Consider the following 18,121-nt stretch of genomic DNA (forward strand, 5'->3'; position numbering starts at 1 on the left):
TCTAGAATTTCGGTGCAAAGATTATATCTGTGGACGTGTGGAGACTGTGAATAAGCTCAGAGGGTGAGTTGTTCACAACCCAGAGCATATAGTATTACATATACACATATAGTACTGTGTATATTATAGATGATAATTAGTACACATTTACATGCATACATATAGAGCATATAGTATTAGTATACATATCGTACTATCAGCTGATGGACTGCCGGGCTTAAATCTTTATCTCATTGCTTATGAAGTATTCTCTGATTACAACATGCATAAATCAATGACTGGTGCTTAGAGAAAGTCCTGTCTTTTAGTGTGATGGTGTACAGGTTGTGTGATAACAGTGGTGAGACCTGTCACCTCACGTCAACGTCACTAACATTTGCTCTGGAATGAAGCACACAAACAGGAAATCATGTTTCTGGAGCCCACAGGCACACACTCACTGCAAGCTGACCACACTTGTCACATTTGCAATTACAAAACATCAGGCATGGAATGACAGGGACAGAAAGCTGGTATCAGACACATCAAAGAATATTGTGTGGACTCATGCATGCAGTACCACTAATGGGGTTCAAGGCAGGTTTGGTTTTTAGAGTGTTAAAGGGACTTTATACAATCTTAGGAGGTTTAAGTCATGACCTTTAAATGCAGTTTAGGATGATATTATGTCAGTAGGACATTGAATACAGATAGCAAGAGGAGCACAAGCCCCCACACGTCCTCCCCCTCCACCTGACATCACCCCATCTTCAGTTCACTGGACTGAAATAGCTGGATGATTCAAAAAATGCATTCTGGATTTCAAGGCAGAATTCCCTGTAAAACAAACAATGATTGTGGAGGTCTGCCCACCAATGACTATATCTACTGTATGATCTTCCACAAAAGGATGGAGGATCCATTGCATAGATTTCGTCATAGTTGTACTTTGTCATTGAATGTGGTCATAAAGGTAGCTGTGCAAAAATACTCCAGATTCCAGGGTCTCTCCAGCAGAACTATGCACTCACTGATAAACAAACGTGGTTTCTGTGTCCGTATAAACGGAGACTTTAAGCTTTAAAGTCTGGCTCATGCATTGTTAATGAGGGCATTCAAATCTCTCCCTCAGTCCCTTTAACTGTTCACCATCAATGATTCAAAGCAACTCAAACAATGATCAAACAAAGGAAATGGGACAGAAAATAAGAGAAAAATGAAAAATTAAAGAATATGAGAAGAAAACAAAATCACAATATTTTTTAGTTTAATTATTGTTTAAAGGGTTTAAGGGATGGTTATTCATTCGCGGAGGTTTGAGGGGAACAAGCCAATGATATGACAGGAATAAAAAATCACATTTTAGTAGTCCAGTAGATGTTACCTTTCTCCTGGAGCCAGTCCTCTACCGGCCGGGTGTATTTGAACGGGATTTTCTTGTTTGCCATTTGATAGCGCTCAATGTCGCTGTGAGCTTTGAAGTTTGAAAGTTTAAAAAAGAGCTGAAAACATCTACAACATACATCACCACTTACATTTAGGCATTGGTTTATAAAGAAAGTTTAGCCTTGTTTAAGAAAGATTAAGGGATTGTTATGAAGATTTTCTCGATATTTAGTTTTAAGTTTAATTGCTGACGTTTCAAAACATCTCGAACAACCAATGTAAACCATTGGGAAAAGCATGCGTTCCTATATTGAAGACTGTACATGGCAACATTGAAATACACATAGCCACAAAATCACCCAAACATCCTGCAAGAAGTGTTAGTTGGACAATGTACTTGTTTCCAATCCTTAACAAATCACATTTACCTTGCATATATTTATAAATAAGGATAGTAGGAAAGAAGCCTGCTGAGCTAAAGTGGCCGTCATTAGCATGGTCGTCTCCCACTGGACAGCACCCCGCTTTAACATGTCCAAGGTCAGTGAGCAGGTCAGCCCAGCTAGCATGTGGAGGGGAAGAGGAGCAGGTGTAGGGAGGGAAATAGAGGCAATAGCGCTGCAAACCTGCTGGGACCAGGGGGGGGGGGGGGGGTCCCCCACAAACACCCATGTGAGGAGGACAAAGGGAGGGGGTACAGAGGGAGGTGAATACAGATGAGATCATTACCAGCAAGGTGTGAGCTCTTCTGGGTAGCTCCAGAGAGATAGGATGGCGTTAGATAGAAACTGCTGGACAACTAGAACTGTACTCTGGGGTTACCTATACGTCAGATCATCTCGAGAATAATGATACATTTACCTAGTGTTTTTTCTACAGGTGTGATCATCTCAAGAATAACTACAAATATATTCACTGTTTCCTATATGTGTGATAATATCTTAACAACTAGACATATACAGTGTTTTCTAGACGTGTGAAAATACAAGTTTCTTCTACACACTTTATGTGAAGAACGGTTAGCTGTATTCTACATATCTATAAATATAACGTGTATGTATAACACCTATGTTTTACCAGCTTAAGTAAGCAGGTTCCCTTCTGCTGGATCACATGATCCATGAGTAGCCAGCCAGCCATTTGTCCAAGCCAGAGTAATGACAATTACAGCTCTGTGCTGTTAGATTCTTGGTGTTGGTGAAACGTGCAGTGAATTATGAGTGCCGTTGACAATGTCACTCTGTTCCCAAACGGCAAGTTTTTGCAGAAAACAAAGACACGTCGACCTGTTTCACAGTCGTTGGGGGAGTAAATAATATATTGACTGGAGCCTTTCCGAGCACGATTTGTGAGACTTGAAAAAGGCCTGGGAACTCATTTGACGTATCTTCATCTTCAGGCTCCAAACGGGGCTGAGTCAAAGAAGAGGGACGTCACTGTGACGCCCCGGGGGTCCACCCTGTATCACCCCCCCCCCCCACCTCCCCCCCCTCTCCCTGGAGGAAGGTAGAAGTAGATGGAGGAAATTAGAGGGAGGTAGAGGGAGGTGGAGGTAGAGGGAAATAGAGGTAGATGGAGGGAGGTACAGGGAGGTGGTGGAGGTAATGACTGAGGGCTGTTTCAGTCAACCTCTCTTCCCTCCTTCCTTCTGCTTTTATTTCAGTTAAAAGAAAAAACACCAAGGAGCAATTCTTCAAAGCTTTCAGGTGGCGAGGGGAGGTGTGGGTGTAGAGACAGTTGCTGGAGGGGGGGGGGGGGGGTGGGGGGGGGGGGCTCAGGGGGGCTAGAGGGGTGCTGGGTGGACGAGGTTAATACGTATCTGGAAAGACTCCGTGTCTTTGATCCACGCAGGCACACAGAAACACCCAGAGACAGGCTCTTCTGGACAGAGGCCACAAACACTGTTAGCACGTGTGTGTGTGTGTGTGTGTGTGAAGCCCTGAGGTATAAACACAAGCGCCCACAATCTGACGCAGAGCTCATACGCCACAATCTCTCTCTCTCTCTCTCTCTCTCTCTCTCTCTCTCTCTCTCTCTCTCTCTCTCTCTCTCTCTCTCTCTCTCTCTCTCTCTCTCTCTCTCTCTCGCTCTCTCACTCTCCCCTCTGGATCTTTCTATGATGTCTTTATTAGTATTTGCTCAGTGGGAGTGAAAGCCAAACTATAATAACAGTACACACTCTACAAACACACACGAGTCTTAAGTTTCCACGTAGAGAGATCGAGGCGCCGAGATATTGAGTTAAGTTCTGTACATTTGAATGTTAAACAGTGAGGGCGTCTCCTCCATCGGTGGCAGAAGCTTCCAGGTGACTGGAAATGACAGTCTGGCGTGTAAACATGAATCATATTCCACATAAGAAGACGGCACCTGTGATCTGACAGAGGAGCTGTGTAGGTTGTGGTTGTGTGCAAGTTTGAGTGTTCAAATATAAACAGCTCTTTCTCCTTGTCAAGACCTTCTTCCTCCACGGAGGAGGATGAGGACTGACCCAGCAGTCTTAACAAGCGTGTACACATTCGAGAAATGAGATCTCCAGACCAACATCTGGGTCTCTCTCATTGTGTGTGTCTGCGGTGTGTATGTGTCGTCTTCCCATGCGTCCCCATACGAGTGTGTGTGAGTCATGATCCTGTGCAACAATGCGTGTGTGTTTTCAATTCTTCTCGCGTCCAAAACAATATCAGAATTTCTCCGCCCCCGGTGGCGCCATTTCAGCGAACACAAAGCTGAGAGTTGCGACGTTCGCTCTCCACCCTCCACCCCCAGCCCGCCAGACAAGCCCAGGCCCGATCACAACTGTGAAAATATCTACCGTGACAGTCCCTGGCCATTCAGGCTCTCACAGAACCAGGAGTGTGTGTTTCATACATCACCGTCCTCTGCAGGAGCCCTGATGCCAGGCTACAGCTCATAACCACCCTACAGCACAAAGCTCTCTAGAATATTCCCCCTCCTCTCTGAACAGTCTCTCACTGCCCTCCACTGTTTCAGCCTTCTAAATCTATTACTCCCTTCATCTCTTGGTAGTCCAATCTCTCCCTTTCTCTCTCCCTTTCTCAATCCATCTCTGTTTCTGCCTCCCCCTTCTCCCTCCCTCCCTCCCCCCTTGCAGACAGACAACGAGACAGAGAGCATTCATCATTCACTGCGTGGTCTGGAGGTTTGCTTGTTCACAGGCAGCGTCAGGGCGCAAGCTGCAGTATAGCTTTGCTTATCTCCATCAGCGTGGGGCTGGAGGGAGGCAGTGAGGAGGGATGCTGGCGGAGATAAGGGCTAAACACGTTTGGCCAGCAGGGAACATGAGTGTTTGTTTCAGTCCTCGCAAACAGTCGGCTGGTTTTCTCCTGTGGGAGAGACGGAGAGTAGAGGACGTCAGGGTCAGCTATGAGGTGACTGTGGATATTCAATATCAGTTGCTAGGATGGACGCACACGCGTGTGTGTGTTTGTAGCCATCTCTCAAGTAGCCCCCCACCTCCACACACACACACACCAACACACACACACGTAAACATACAACTGTCCCCTAGATCAGCCTCAGGAGTCGCCTGGACGGCGGTCACTCAACCGTGGCCGTCCGGCCTCTCCCACAGCCGCGCCACAGCGGATGACTTCCGACCGGCTCGGTCCAATAGAGATTTCATCCCACGCAAAAAGGTCATGTTGTACTTAAATCCAAGCGCACAGAGATTCAGAGGGTTGCATAACAGATTAGCGTGTACATTCCAAACAAAGAGCACCGCCCCCAGTGTGTACATTGTTTTAGAATCATACCGGATTGCTGAATAAATATACATCTTTGATGAGGAGATTGAGATCGAAAGGAGAGAAAAACAGATAGAGAGAATGAGAGAGCGAAAGTGGGGAGAAGGACAGAGAGAATTCAGTCAGGCAGGATTGCAGTATGGATGAGTGGGCCGGCATAGATCACAGCACACTGCGCCCTCCTTCTTTCTACCCCTCCTCGTTCCCTCCTTCCTCCCTTGTTCTCCTCATCCCATCTCATTCTATCCTTCAGTCCATCACATCTCATTCTCCCCATGCCTCCATCTGCCCCCTCATTTCTTCCATCCCCCCTAGTTCCCTCCTTCACCTCATTCTATCCATCAGCCCACCCCTCCATCTCCCCTCCATCTCCCCTTCATCTCCCCTCCACGCCTCTCTCATTGTCTCAATTGCCTAGCAGAAAACAGAAAACCCAGAAAACACCCCCAAAACGCCCGCAGCTAATCACAGTGAAGGGTCCTGTGATTTCAGAGTGGATAACTGGATCATAACAGTGCCCTGCTAGAGGCAGAGGCTAACAGGACTGTCCTGATACCAGAGGCCCAGTGGCGTGTTCAGGGAGTGGCCTAGGGTGGCACAGGCCACCCCTGAAATCTGATTGGCCACCCCAATATCTTAAAATATGATTGGCTAAATGCCCAGTCAGAGGCGGGCCACCCCTTGTGCCACCCCTATCAAAAATGTCTGGACAAGCCCCTGAGAGGCCTCCCCTCACTACAAGCCCCCTCACCCCCACCACAATTAGCTATAAGGGTTTGGTCTGGGTCAACTTTACATTTCGGTCGATAATATTTATTAAATCCCGTGAGATTTCTATCTATAGCGTATTTAAACTGACAACAACCACCAAGCTACGCAAATATATGTAGGCCTATTTATTTGATACATTTTATTGGGACAAACGAGCCAACTGTCGCCTTCACAAACCTCACTGCAGCCACGACTGACAGGCAAATGACACGACACCCGCTCACTTGTTAACTGCCATGAAAATGAAAGGCGCACCCCCTTGCGCAATAGCCTATAGCGGAGGCTCGCTGGGTTGTTTACCCAGAGCTACGTTGCCTGCCTGTCGATGCTACTGCTCCCCAACCCTTAATTACTCCCCACATGACAATACCTTTACAAGAGGAGGGGGCAAAAAATCCATCATTGTCAAATTACCAGCGCTGAGTGTCCCGCAAATTAGCAGCACAGGAGACAGAGAGCGAGAGAGAAAAATAGATGGCCGCATTTTCAATCTATTTTCCCGCGGCCAAAGGTATTTGGACAGAATAGCGAAGTTAATCGAGTTCTATCAACTAGAAGAGCTTATGGATAAAATGACAAAACCGAAAGAGAACTCAACAGGTGTCAAACGACGTTTCTGATTGGGTGCTTTGATCGGGCTATTGATTGGAGGGAGCAGGGCTCTCGAGAATGTTCAGAGAAACGTTGAATCCCGGTCATGGCCCGGAGATGACAGGAATGATCCTGTTCTTATTGGTTCAACTGTCCTACAAGAACTAGCCAATAAAAAGAGTTAGTCTTAACTTTTCTACAAGCGGAATTCTACCGAAGCTAGCCTACTTAAACGGAAATCCTTCTACAACGACCTTCGGCTGTACTTTCTATTTGCATTTTAAGTACGTTGCTTTGGATAAAAGCTGAATGAATAAACATTAACATTTACTTTGAATGATGTACATTTTAATAAAACTAAGATGTTATTGCAGGCAACAATGAACTGTAGTCAAGTCTACTTGACCTTTTCCATTATGTGCACTGCTGTCAATAGACAATGTCTTGTCTAAAATCGACAATTTTACCCAGAGAATTGCGGTACAGTGAAGAATAGAGGACCTGATGGGTACAAAAAGGACATCCTTGTTTTATTATCTGCACACTATATGGGAACATTTTCCATTACCTACTGTGCTGTATGTATTTTTAGCAATAAAAACTATTATTTTTCAAATTTATAAACAACATTGCATTCATCGTCAATGTTGTAGACATCAATTCTATACATATGATATAGAAATACCGTCTCCTTCCCTGAAATAAACCTTCTGAAGGCAGTTTTCATCAGCCGTCGCTGACTGCGGTCGGCCATTTTGAGCCATTCCCCAGTATGGCGGGAGTGTGTTGGGTGTAACTGAGCAGAGCTGAGGAGAGTCTCTCCCTCCAGGAGGCTAACAGGCGGAGAGACTAGGTCAGCAGTCCCACCGAGGGCCGGGCGGGACGCACACATCAAAAGGGAGGACAGCGAGACCAAATTAATGGAGTGTGCAGAACTGCTGTGGAGGATGTTCTCTCCTCCCTCCTTTTTCCCCCCTTGGTGTCTTTCTCACTCCCTCCTTACCTGACACCCTCCCTCCCTTCTTCTCTGCCTCTTTCCCTCTCCCTACCTCCCTCTTTCCCTCTCTCCCTCTCTCGCTCTCTCTGTCCCTCACCTCGCTCCAGTTGAGCAGCCCGTCTCTGTTCCAAATGAGGGTGGTGTATGAGCCACCAAACAGAGCAGGCAGCGTTTGATGACCTCATTAGTATTCCATCCACTGTGTCACTACTTGGACCTGGGAGTGAGAGATAGAGGAAGGCTCCTCATTCTCAGCCTTAGCCCCAGTCTTACCAGCCCCAAACCCAGCCCCAGTCTCAAACCCAGCCTCAGCCTCAGCCTCAAACCCAGACCCAGCCCTACTCCCCAGGGTACCAGCCTCAGGCCCAGACTTAGTTCCAGCCTCAGCCTGTCCTACTCTCCAGGTTCCCAGGCTCAGCCCAAGCCTCAGCCCCACCCCAGTCTCAGCAACCCCAGCCTCAGCCCCACTCCTCAGCCCCAGCCTCAGCCCCATTCCCCAGAGTCCCAAGGGAAGTCTGACAGCTCACGTGTCTTCGCGTCTCAGCAGCCAACACACCCTCCCCTCCCCCCCTACTCCGCCCCTCTCCATCCTTTCCCCCATCCCCCTCCGAGCCCCCCATCCCTTCCCTGTCACCAGTTGGCCAGATGCTGGCTAGCTAATACCTCCCCCAAGACAAAGACACTGGCTTGGCCTGCTTCTCTGGGCAGGGCCAGGTGTCCGGAGAACATGCCGAGCCAGGACATGGAAAGGACGATTAGGGCCACAGCATGTGTTGTACTGATTGCTGGCTTAGCCCTGGTCAGGACTTCACAGGCGCGTCAGTCCGTGCACGACGCCAGCTCTCCTGTAAGACTGGAGGTAGGGGGGAGGAGGGGGGGGGGGCGTATTAACTTCTCACATCTGTTCACACTTGAACAAATTGGAGAGCTCCGCAGAATAACAAACGGTGTTTCTCCGAGGGAGGGGTTAGAAAAGAGGCTGGTGTTTCCAAAACTCCTAGTAAGTGCCCTGTAAATACCTGGGGGCGGGGTCAGACTGGGCGGGGTCGGACTGGGCGGGGTCGGACTGGGCTCACCTGCAAACCTCTCTTTCATTACTGGAGTATGGATGAGTGGGACGAATGAGTGAGAACACAGCACAGTTCCCTCCTTCTCTCCATCCCTCCATCCTCCCTCATTCGCTCGATCTCCTCGCCGTCTCTTCATCCCTCTCATTCCCTCCATCCTCCTTCTCTCCATCCCTCCCCCCTCTAAACCCAGGGTGTGTCCAGTGGGTTCGGACAAAGCTATCGGCTCCCGCAGCCCTGCTGTCGGAGCAGAGAGTATCCAAGGGTCAAAGGTCAAAGGAGAGGCGAGCGGTACCTGTGGGGAAGTGCTCGTTGATTGGCCAGTTGTCCACCTGCAGTGTGGCGTTGCCCCCGTTCCTAGTGAAGCGTGCCAGGTGGTACTTGCCGTCGTTGATGTCGGTGGTGAGCTCCTTCACGCTGATGTCCACCGTGCCAATGTTGAACGTCACCCCCACCTTGCCCTGGTCCTGCAAACAGGAGAGGACACACCGGGGAGAAATACTTCTGATCAAATCTGGAGATTTTATATCATTTAGCAGACACTTTAATCCAAAGTGGCATACGAATGGTTGTAGAGAGTACAGCAGAAGATCAAGGATCAGAAGTAAATAGTTCCAACAGTATTTCGGTGGTCAGAGTCGAGGAATGGTTTGTATTTTCAAAAAACATTGCAAATGAACCAGCCTTCATATCAGCCACCAGGCACAGTGAACAAAAAAAATAATACCACAATGCCACGACAACATCTCAATGACATAAATATAGTTGAACACTGTTGGGAGACACAAGGGAATGAGAGTAAGGAGTGACAGAGAGGAAGTTATATTGTTTACTACTGCTGTTGAGGTATGAAAGACTTGCGGTACAAAGACACGAGGAACGTCGCTAGCTAGCTTGTTATCCTCCACCTGTGTGTGGAGACAACTGTCTGACGGCAGACAGGACAACACACTTATTAGTAAGAGAGGTTTTTGACTTGTTTGTCAGATACTGACGCACGCATACACTCACTCACACACTCACCCATACACTCACACACACACTCACACACATACGTACACATATGCTCACAGAGAGGTTTTCCTGTTTGCCCTATACTGACACACACACACACACACACTATCATACACACACACGGAATCCACGCCCATTCCCTCACATCCACCAAGTACATTTGAAAAATTCAGCAGTTAAGAAGTACTTCTTAAAGACCAGCTAACTCCATCCTGATGGCATTGTGATGTTCTGTTGTAGCTGCGTGTGTATTCATGGACCAGGAAACATTGTACAAGCCGCAGAGGTGAGTGGCATGTTGAGGCGCTATGTTTTCAGGGTCGTTTGTTTTACAACCCATCAGGAATGCTGTAAGAGTAATCACATGCTTCTGAGTTGCCAGGCCCAGTGGGGAGGGCGGATGTTGTAAAACAAACACAGAGCAGATATATCCACACTGATGTGAGCAATAGATGGATGAGGGAACAGACAAGCCTGGCACTCGTTACCTAATACCAAGCGACTGAACAATTCTATTTAACACTTATAGAAGAAAATAAAATAAATCATGTGCTTTTCAAATAATATGCTTTTTCCGGAACGATGTACAGAGGGGGACCTGCGACTTTTAGATCTGCGGTCAAATGCGGCTTGTTGTGTCTCAACCTGTCACCTGATAAGTCGGCTAGTCTGCGACCTTTAACCCCTGGGCCCGGAGTCAGTGAATTCACAGTGTTGCTAACAGACAACACTCTCCAAACACACGAAAGACACAAGCAGGAAGACATTCAGGAAAAGGTTCAACAATAACCTTTAAAGAATAAGTTCTGTACAGAATTCAGTTCAGTTCAATTCTTATGAAATAAATCATTTGTACTGCCCTTTTAAAAGCTTTTTTTACAGAGGGCTTCACAGATGCCCCGCAGATCAAGACCTATAATTCATTGCGATTTACTTCATAAAAATGGCTCAAGTAAGTTGAAGGAAGGTGTACCAGTGTGGAAGCTTCTAGAACAAGAACAAGACCCTTAAATGTTCCGGCTAAGCTCTGGGGGAGTGAGAACCTTGATCAACAGCTCTAATGCACACCTTGGCCACGAGTCTAGCAGCGCTAGCGTTAAAATACTCCCGAGCGCACGCCAAGCTCCCGAAATAGCAGCAAAGTCTGCTCTCTCCCACTTCAGGACACGACGTGTCAGGACTTCCTGACGAGCTCAACACGAAGAAAACGCAGCAAGCCTTTCTACCTCAGCGGGTCATGAAAGAGGAAGTGAGGAGAGTGAGGAGAGAGAGGGCAAACATGGAAAATGCATCTTCTGAAAGCATAGGAGTGCCCAGGAACATAGGACACTGACTACTTAGCATCCTGCTCTCACAGACTGGTAAAAGGCCATTAATTAGACGAGACACTGTTAAAATCGGAATGGTGTTCATATGGGGGCTAACAGAGGGAGAGAAGGGGGGGAAGGCGAGAGAGGGAAAGAGGGAGGGAGAGGTGAGGTGAATTCAAAGTGAAAAGGCTTTGTTCAATGTGTGCTGTATAAAAACCATCTGCATTTCAGGATAATGATAAAACATTTAGCAGATTAAAAGAAGACATTGAGAAAGGCTGAAATGAAAGGCTGCCTAGACAAAAACAAAACTCGTTATATCGTCATCTTCTGAATCATCATCATTATTGCGCCTGATCCAACCTGACCTGCAGATACATGAAACATGCAGACCATGGCCTGCTGCACACATCAAAGGTACATCCCCACCATAAAATACATCTCTGTCTCTCTTACACACAAACACACACATACTCTAGCAGAAAAACACAGCTGTAAACATACAGATCAACCAGAATCCCTCTCTGTCTCACACACACACATACCAATTCTCCAATGTCACATGCCTCAGGGCACTGCGTATTTGGCTGTGTGTGTGTGTACACACGTGTGTGTGTGTGTGTGGCAGCGTTCTTCAAAGTCCTGCTTCTCCCTACCACCTCTGTTGTACAGTGCCCGCCCACCAGCCCGCCTCTCCCTCCCATGCTTTGATTGACATTTCCAATTACGCTTTTTTATTGGCCTGTCTCTTGAGAGGCGGGACAGACTCTCATTGTCTTTATAAAGGGGGAGAACAGCTTTTTTTCTGGTTAAGATGATGGCCGCCCTTGTGTTCAAGTGGCAAGAAAATACAGCAAGGAAAAATGCTCACAGGTTTGTAAGACACATGGGTGAAAACACCCGTGCTGATGAACGATGATCAAAAGAGGACAACCTTGGGACGTCCAGCTATACCGCGCTGTCACAAGTGGGAGAAGGAGAAGACGGTTCAATCCCACCAACTGTCTGTCACGAAACACACACAACTCACTCATGTTTGTGTGTGTTGTCAGTGTCTCTCTGTAAAACAGCCGAGAGTGACGGTGGAGAAGGGAAGAGGAGGAGGAGGGGAATTTTTCCAGCATTAGAGTTCACCTTCCATCAGACCCGAGATACAAGCAATTAGACTGAGGGAGAGCATGGGTGTGTGAAGGACAACATGTGTTTGAGGGTGTGTGTGATGGTGTGTTTGTGTGGGAGCGTGAGGGACAATGTGTGTATGAGACAGAGGGATACCGTGTATGTGTGTGTATGTGTGTGTGTGAGGGACAGTGTGTATGAGACAGAGGGATACCGTGTGTGTGTGTGTGTGTGTGAGGGACAGTGTGTGTGTGTGTGTGTGACCTCCAGGGTGGGGACATATGAAGGGAGTCTCACACTGACTCCACGGTTACAAAACCTCACAATCCAATTCTGTCCCAATCAATAAGACAACAGAAGCAGCCCCTGCTGAAGAATCACTCAGGACTCAGACTGTCTCACACACTCTTCCTGGGTGTGTGTGTGTGTGTGTCTGTCTCCCTTTCCCTCCATACTTACTGGCCTTGTCAACTTGCACCAGGTGTGCTACCTCTTTTGTCACTGTGCACACAGAGTTACTTGAACACCTGAGATCCCTTCTGGATAATTAAAGTGAATTGAATGGAATGGTGGATGGACTGTAGAAGGGCAGGATGCCAAACATGTATGAACTGAAACTGCACTATTAACATCATCTTGCAGAGCAGAGTCTGAATGAAGATGACTTCATCAAGGTGTTCAATTTCAACATTTTCCATGTGGTGGTATTTGTAGTGAATGACATAAAAAGGCTTCAAAATCCCAGATGGGAGGCAAAAGATCCAATATCAACTAAACTGGACACATCCCATTGTGGAAGGTTCCATTACATACAACTTTCATCAACTGCTAAGATTATCCCTTTGTGGTCCGGCGCCATCTTGGATGCCGGTGAGGCGGAATCGATGCAGGGGCGGGGGGAGATGAAGGGAAACAGAGGGATTTATAGTCCTGGCCTTCACAACAACAAGCCGTTCATCGACGGTAATTGACAGAGATAACTCAGAGATGACAGAATGATTTGTAGCAGTGTGTGTCTCTCTCACACCAGACAGAGACATGAAGGCTGTGAGAGGAGGCAGTGATTAGCGTCTGCACTATAGCTATTGTAAGAGACTAAGACCACATGACTAACTGAAGCCTGAATCGCTTCAGTTATCCCCTAAAATTTTAAAAACTTCTGTTAATTCAACCCAGAAAGTTGAGGTCACCAAGAACAAATTAATTTAAACATTAATAATGGCATGTAGCCTTGGGCTGTGAGGAGGGCATTTGGCGACTCAACGCTACTTAAATATTTATATCACTTAAGAGCCCAGGAGTCTCATCTTCACACAGACGAGCAGCAAGGAACCTGTTTCTCACACACACAAACACACACCAACACACACACACACGCGCACACACCAACACACACACCTTCAGAGTGAGAAACGACTCTAAGTAACAGTAACAAAAAAAATGTTTTTCAGTCTAATGCTGGGTAATTGCTTGGGCAATGCCTTGCTAGTCCATTAGCCAGTGTGTTAGTGTGTAGGAGTGCTGGCCAGCCCCGGCCTTCCTCTCCTCTGCTCTGCTCTCCTCTCCTTTCCTTCTCTCCTCTGCTCTCCTCTCCTCTCCGTCCAGGAGCTGCCGCTGCATATTTCATATAAACATGGGGAGTGGCAGCTCACATCCAGGAGAGACCTCTCCTCCTCTGCTCAATGTCAAAGCCTGAGCACTTTGATCCTGTCCTGCGGAATATGAATCTCTCTTGCAGGGTCAGGCCTTATTAATTATTTAGGTTCTTCTGTATTTCCTGTTTGTCCGTGTGCAGAGCAGTAACTGGCCCTGACACTAATGGCGGACGGTCTGGTGAAAACATTTATCAACGTTACCGCAGAGTCATCTCCCCCCTCCACAATATCGCTTTCATCCTCTCTCTCGTGTTCCTGTGAGAACCAACACTCTTCTGCTCTCTTAATCATCACAATACCCTCTCTGGTCTGTAACTCTTTAGTCTCCGGTCTCTCCTACCTCTTTAGTCTCTCTATCTGGTCTCTAACGTTCTGGTCTCTCTCTCTCTCTCTCTCTCTCTCTCTCTCTCTCTCTCTCTCTCTCTCTCTCTCTCTCTCTCTCACTCTCTCCCTCTCTCCCTCTCTCTCTTTAGCCTCTCTCCTTCTGTATCTCGCTAGTCTCTAACCCTCTGGTCCGCTCATCTCCCTTTGTAATATACAGCTACTGCACTTCTGAACTTCTATTCATAGAGCAAGAGAGTGTTTGACAGTGTAGCTCAGCAGTACTCCACCAGGAAGAGAAGCAGACAGACAGGAAGAGAAGCAGACAGACAGGAAGAGAAGCAGACAGACAGGAAGAGAAGCAAACAGACAGGAAAAGAAGCAGACAGACAGGAAGAGAGCTCTGCTACAGCACACAATGGCTGAACTGAAGCGCAGCTGAGAAACACAGAAATAACTCCAGTCTGAGCCACAACAAGATGGTAACTGCTAATGTTTACACACATTTCCACTCACCAATAAATGCATTCATTTCTACATTTCTGGTGTTTATATTAGTGTGGCTGAAGCCATTACCATGCTCGCTGCATAATTACAAGGTCAGTAAACCACACAAGCGTGGCAGAGCATGGCTGATATATTTTCATGTCTGCCATTCTGACCCATGCTATTACATCCGCATCATTACCAACACAAAGAGAAGAGGCGCCAGCACTAGCCCACCCCTAATCAGGTTGCATGCAAACGCAATTAAGCCCCACAAGGCCTCACCATCACTAATATTCCACACCACCAGCGATTTGTAAATGTTGAGATGAGAGTTGAACTAATGTTTTGCTGCGGCTGTATGGGATGCCAAGGATGTAAATCACCAGATGTATTCTCATCCTTCTCTCCATGAAGACACAGTGAGCTTAAACAGCTCTGCTGGGTCATGACAAGGAGCAGGACTGCTTTAAGCTTAGCAACACACACAGCTATATTCACCGAGCTGTCTGCCTGTCTGCCTTTCCGTCTGTCTGCCTGTCTCTCTACCTGTATGGCTGCCTGTCTTTCTGTCTCTACCTGTCTGTCAATCTGCCTGTCTGTGTCTCTCTACCTGCTCGCCTGCCTTCCTGTCTCTCTGCCTTCCTGTCTGTCTGCCTGCCTGTCTGCCTGCCTGCATGCGGCTAGCATGACAGGGGTTCATTAAAGCAGGAGCCGCTGAATAGGATTTGTGCTCAATGGAATACAGAGCTGCGAAAGTCCATTAGGGAGCTGGCTAATGAAATTGAAACAGCTTGGTGATCAAATTAGAATCTGTTCTGTAGATATTTAATTTAATGTGCTGGTGAATTCGTGCAATTTCAATTTGGGTCTCTCTCACGGTCGAAGATTGTGCCCCATAAATCAGGCAGGACTGAATTAATCTTGCATTACCTCGCTCTATTCTCTCTAATGAAGAGAAACAACCTATTGTTTGAGATAGAAAATGAAAGAAATATCAACCCTTCTATCTTTGAAATATTAGGCTAATAAAATAAAACCTAGCTGTCTACTAGACTTACTAAGCAAAACTTAAACCCAGATAAGGAGAGAAACACAAATGTTCCCTTTGACCTTTTTTCCGATTCTCCACAGAGAACAGCTCCGTTTCTTTGGAGCCTGCAGTCACATCTTCAGTCACGGAGAGAAAATGACAGCAGAGCTTCCAGCAGCGTGTTTAAAACACCCTCAGGGTTCACTACTGATTTTCTGAAGGCCTCGCACCATCAAAATGCCATAACTTAAACCAAAGGAGGGTGAGACTTGAAAGGGTTAATTTATGCAACAGACTGTGGAGGTCTGCATTGCCGTGTCCAGTCCCCAGGACTTAGAGAGAGAGGTCCAGGAGACAGCAGAAAACACACATGAATGCATGGGGTAACGTACCGATTTGCATGCTGCCGACAAGCGCGCAAGAGAAGATTTTTAAGTTGTTTTTTTAAAGAAATGTGCACTTACCGGGAACTAACAAACTGACGAAAGGGTGGTGATGGTGCTATAGCTACTACGTTTTAGAGTATCACCCCCCAACTCTCCCACTGACATTCCTGTTCATTTCACCGTAGTGTATCATGACCCAACTCTCCCACTGACAGACCCTTCAAATTAACCTAGTGCAGGCGAACCTGCGGGCTAGGGCAGGTTCGTTGTTAACCTCTTTATGCGGGCTAAATCAGCTGAGGATGAACAATTACCTCCATGCTTTGACCATAGACAAAGGGCCTAAGCCATATTTCATGGCTGATTAACTTGCAGAGACTTAATGTGGAGTGCTATTTTGAGTGAATTCCAACCTGAAACAGATGTCCTGCAGGGCTGGTTCAGAGTAAGTAAGTAAGTAAGTAAGACTTTATTTATATAGCACATTTCATACAGGAATTGCAGCTCAAGGTGCTTTACATAAAATCAACAAAAACAATAATACAAGTGATAAAAGTAATAGATCTCAAACATATAACAAACCAGACTAGCCACACTCTATCTGCGGTCTCTCGAATCAGTCTTGGATCCGAGCTGCCTCTTGCAGTTTCCACACATATAACAACCCAGACAAGCCGCACTCTCAGAGACATGCTGGTTTAGAGAAATGCAGCTAACATAATACTGTCTCTGTGTGTGCTAGGCTAGCTGTCTCTCTGCTGTGTGTGTGCTAGGCCAGCTAGCTCTTAGCTAGCATCTTAGCTAGCTGTTATTCAACACTCCCTGCTCAACTCCATTATGATGAAAATGTCCCTCTCACACACACTCCCTTTAAAACATCAACATAACCAGACACCCAGGCCTTCCTAATGTCATGCAAGGGTAACCTGATAAAATTGCAGATTGCAAAGCAAGAGCAATCTATAAAATATTGTACTTCAGTAGGAAAAATATTGCACAATATATCGCAGCTATTGGGAAAAGGCTATAAAGTAGATTAGATAATCATTTTACAAACAGATATGAGCGTGTTACTTCTTGACATCCTTTCAGATAAATCTAGAGAGCGGACCCCCTGCTGTTAGAGAGAGATGAACAGTTCCCCTCCTAGCTGTTCTCATGTGTCAGCTGCGCGCTGCACTGCTATGAGTGTGGGTGTGGGTGCCGTGCGTGAGTGAGCGTGTGTGTGTGTGCGAGCATGTGGGTGTGTTTAGAGCTGGAGATAGATAGATAGATCAAAAAGAGGAGAACGTGAAGGAGGGGACACATAAAGAAAACAAATTGAGAAAGAGAAATTGTGATCAGATAGACAGGTGCTGGAGAGGATGGAATAAGAAGAGAAGACCTAATGTGAAATAGAGGCATTGAGGGACCCAGACGTAAAATGGCTGAACAGCTATAAGCATATCTAGGTCGCTTGTCTCTCCCACTTGAAGCAGCATTAAGGCAGTATCATTGTAAGTGCCCTACTTCCTAAGACATTTTAGGGCCAAGCTGTCTTCAAATCTTATCTTCCCTATCTGCTGAAAGCTCACACTCCACCTCTGTGGTCTGGCCATGTAAAATGGCTTCAATATGTGGTTTAATTTACGGTCAAAAGCAGCAAACAAATCAATTCAAATTCAAGTTGTTTTTTCATTTCCCGCCCTTGTTCCACCCTGTCAGTTATTCATTATAATTATTCTTTTTTTTTTTTCTCTCAACAATTTCCTCGTCTTTATTTATCAACCGCTTAATTGCTTCAAAATGTAATAAGGCACCCATATTATTTTTTTAATGCAATTTTCTTTTCCATAATATGAAACAGTGAACAGATAAGTGCATATCAAAGGCTGGGAATACACTGTTTCCTAGCTCTACACCCTCACACAATTACCAAGACAGCCCACAGAGAAGCAGCACGCTATCTGTGCTGCTGGGATGCAGAAGATGGTGCCGTTGTATTTCAGAGTACCCAATTACTGCTAATCAGACACCTACAACATTCTTCCTCTCCTCTCTTCCCTCTGGGAACGGCTCAGCTAGATGTCCCATGAATCAGGCAGACACACTCACTACCTCCCCTGCTCCTGCTTCTGAGAAGCTTTGCATGACATTTTGTTTCTTTGACTTGATTTATTGTTTAATATTTTTGATTTTGTGTGGACATCGGCGTGGAGTCAGACCCCAAGTTCTGGTGATTCCGACTTGAGGGTTAATG

The 18,121-nt window shown here is 46.5% G+C and overlaps 1 protein-coding gene across 1 annotated transcript in view; it reads right to left on the reverse strand.

The window, feature by feature from the left end:
• Nucleotides 1–18,121, reverse strand: part of LOC124469057 (neurexin-3b-beta-like) — a 47,257-nt gene that overhangs the window by 26,638 nt on the left and 2,498 nt on the right. Inside the window, exons 2-3 of the mRNA XM_047022147.1 lie at nt 8,854–9,025; nt 1,364–1,453 (exon numbers count right to left, since the gene is read on the reverse strand). Of these exons, the coding sequence (XP_046878103.1) occupies nt 1,364–1,453; nt 8,854–9,025 (262 nt within the window). The remainder of the gene's footprint in view (nt 1–1,363; nt 1,454–8,853; nt 9,026–18,121) is intronic.

This window comes from Hypomesus transpacificus, chromosome 6, assembly GCF_021917145.1.
Source record: "Hypomesus transpacificus isolate Combined female chromosome 6, fHypTra1, whole genome shotgun sequence".
Taxonomy (NCBI): Eukaryota; Metazoa; Chordata; class Actinopteri; order Osmeriformes; family Osmeridae; genus Hypomesus; species Hypomesus transpacificus.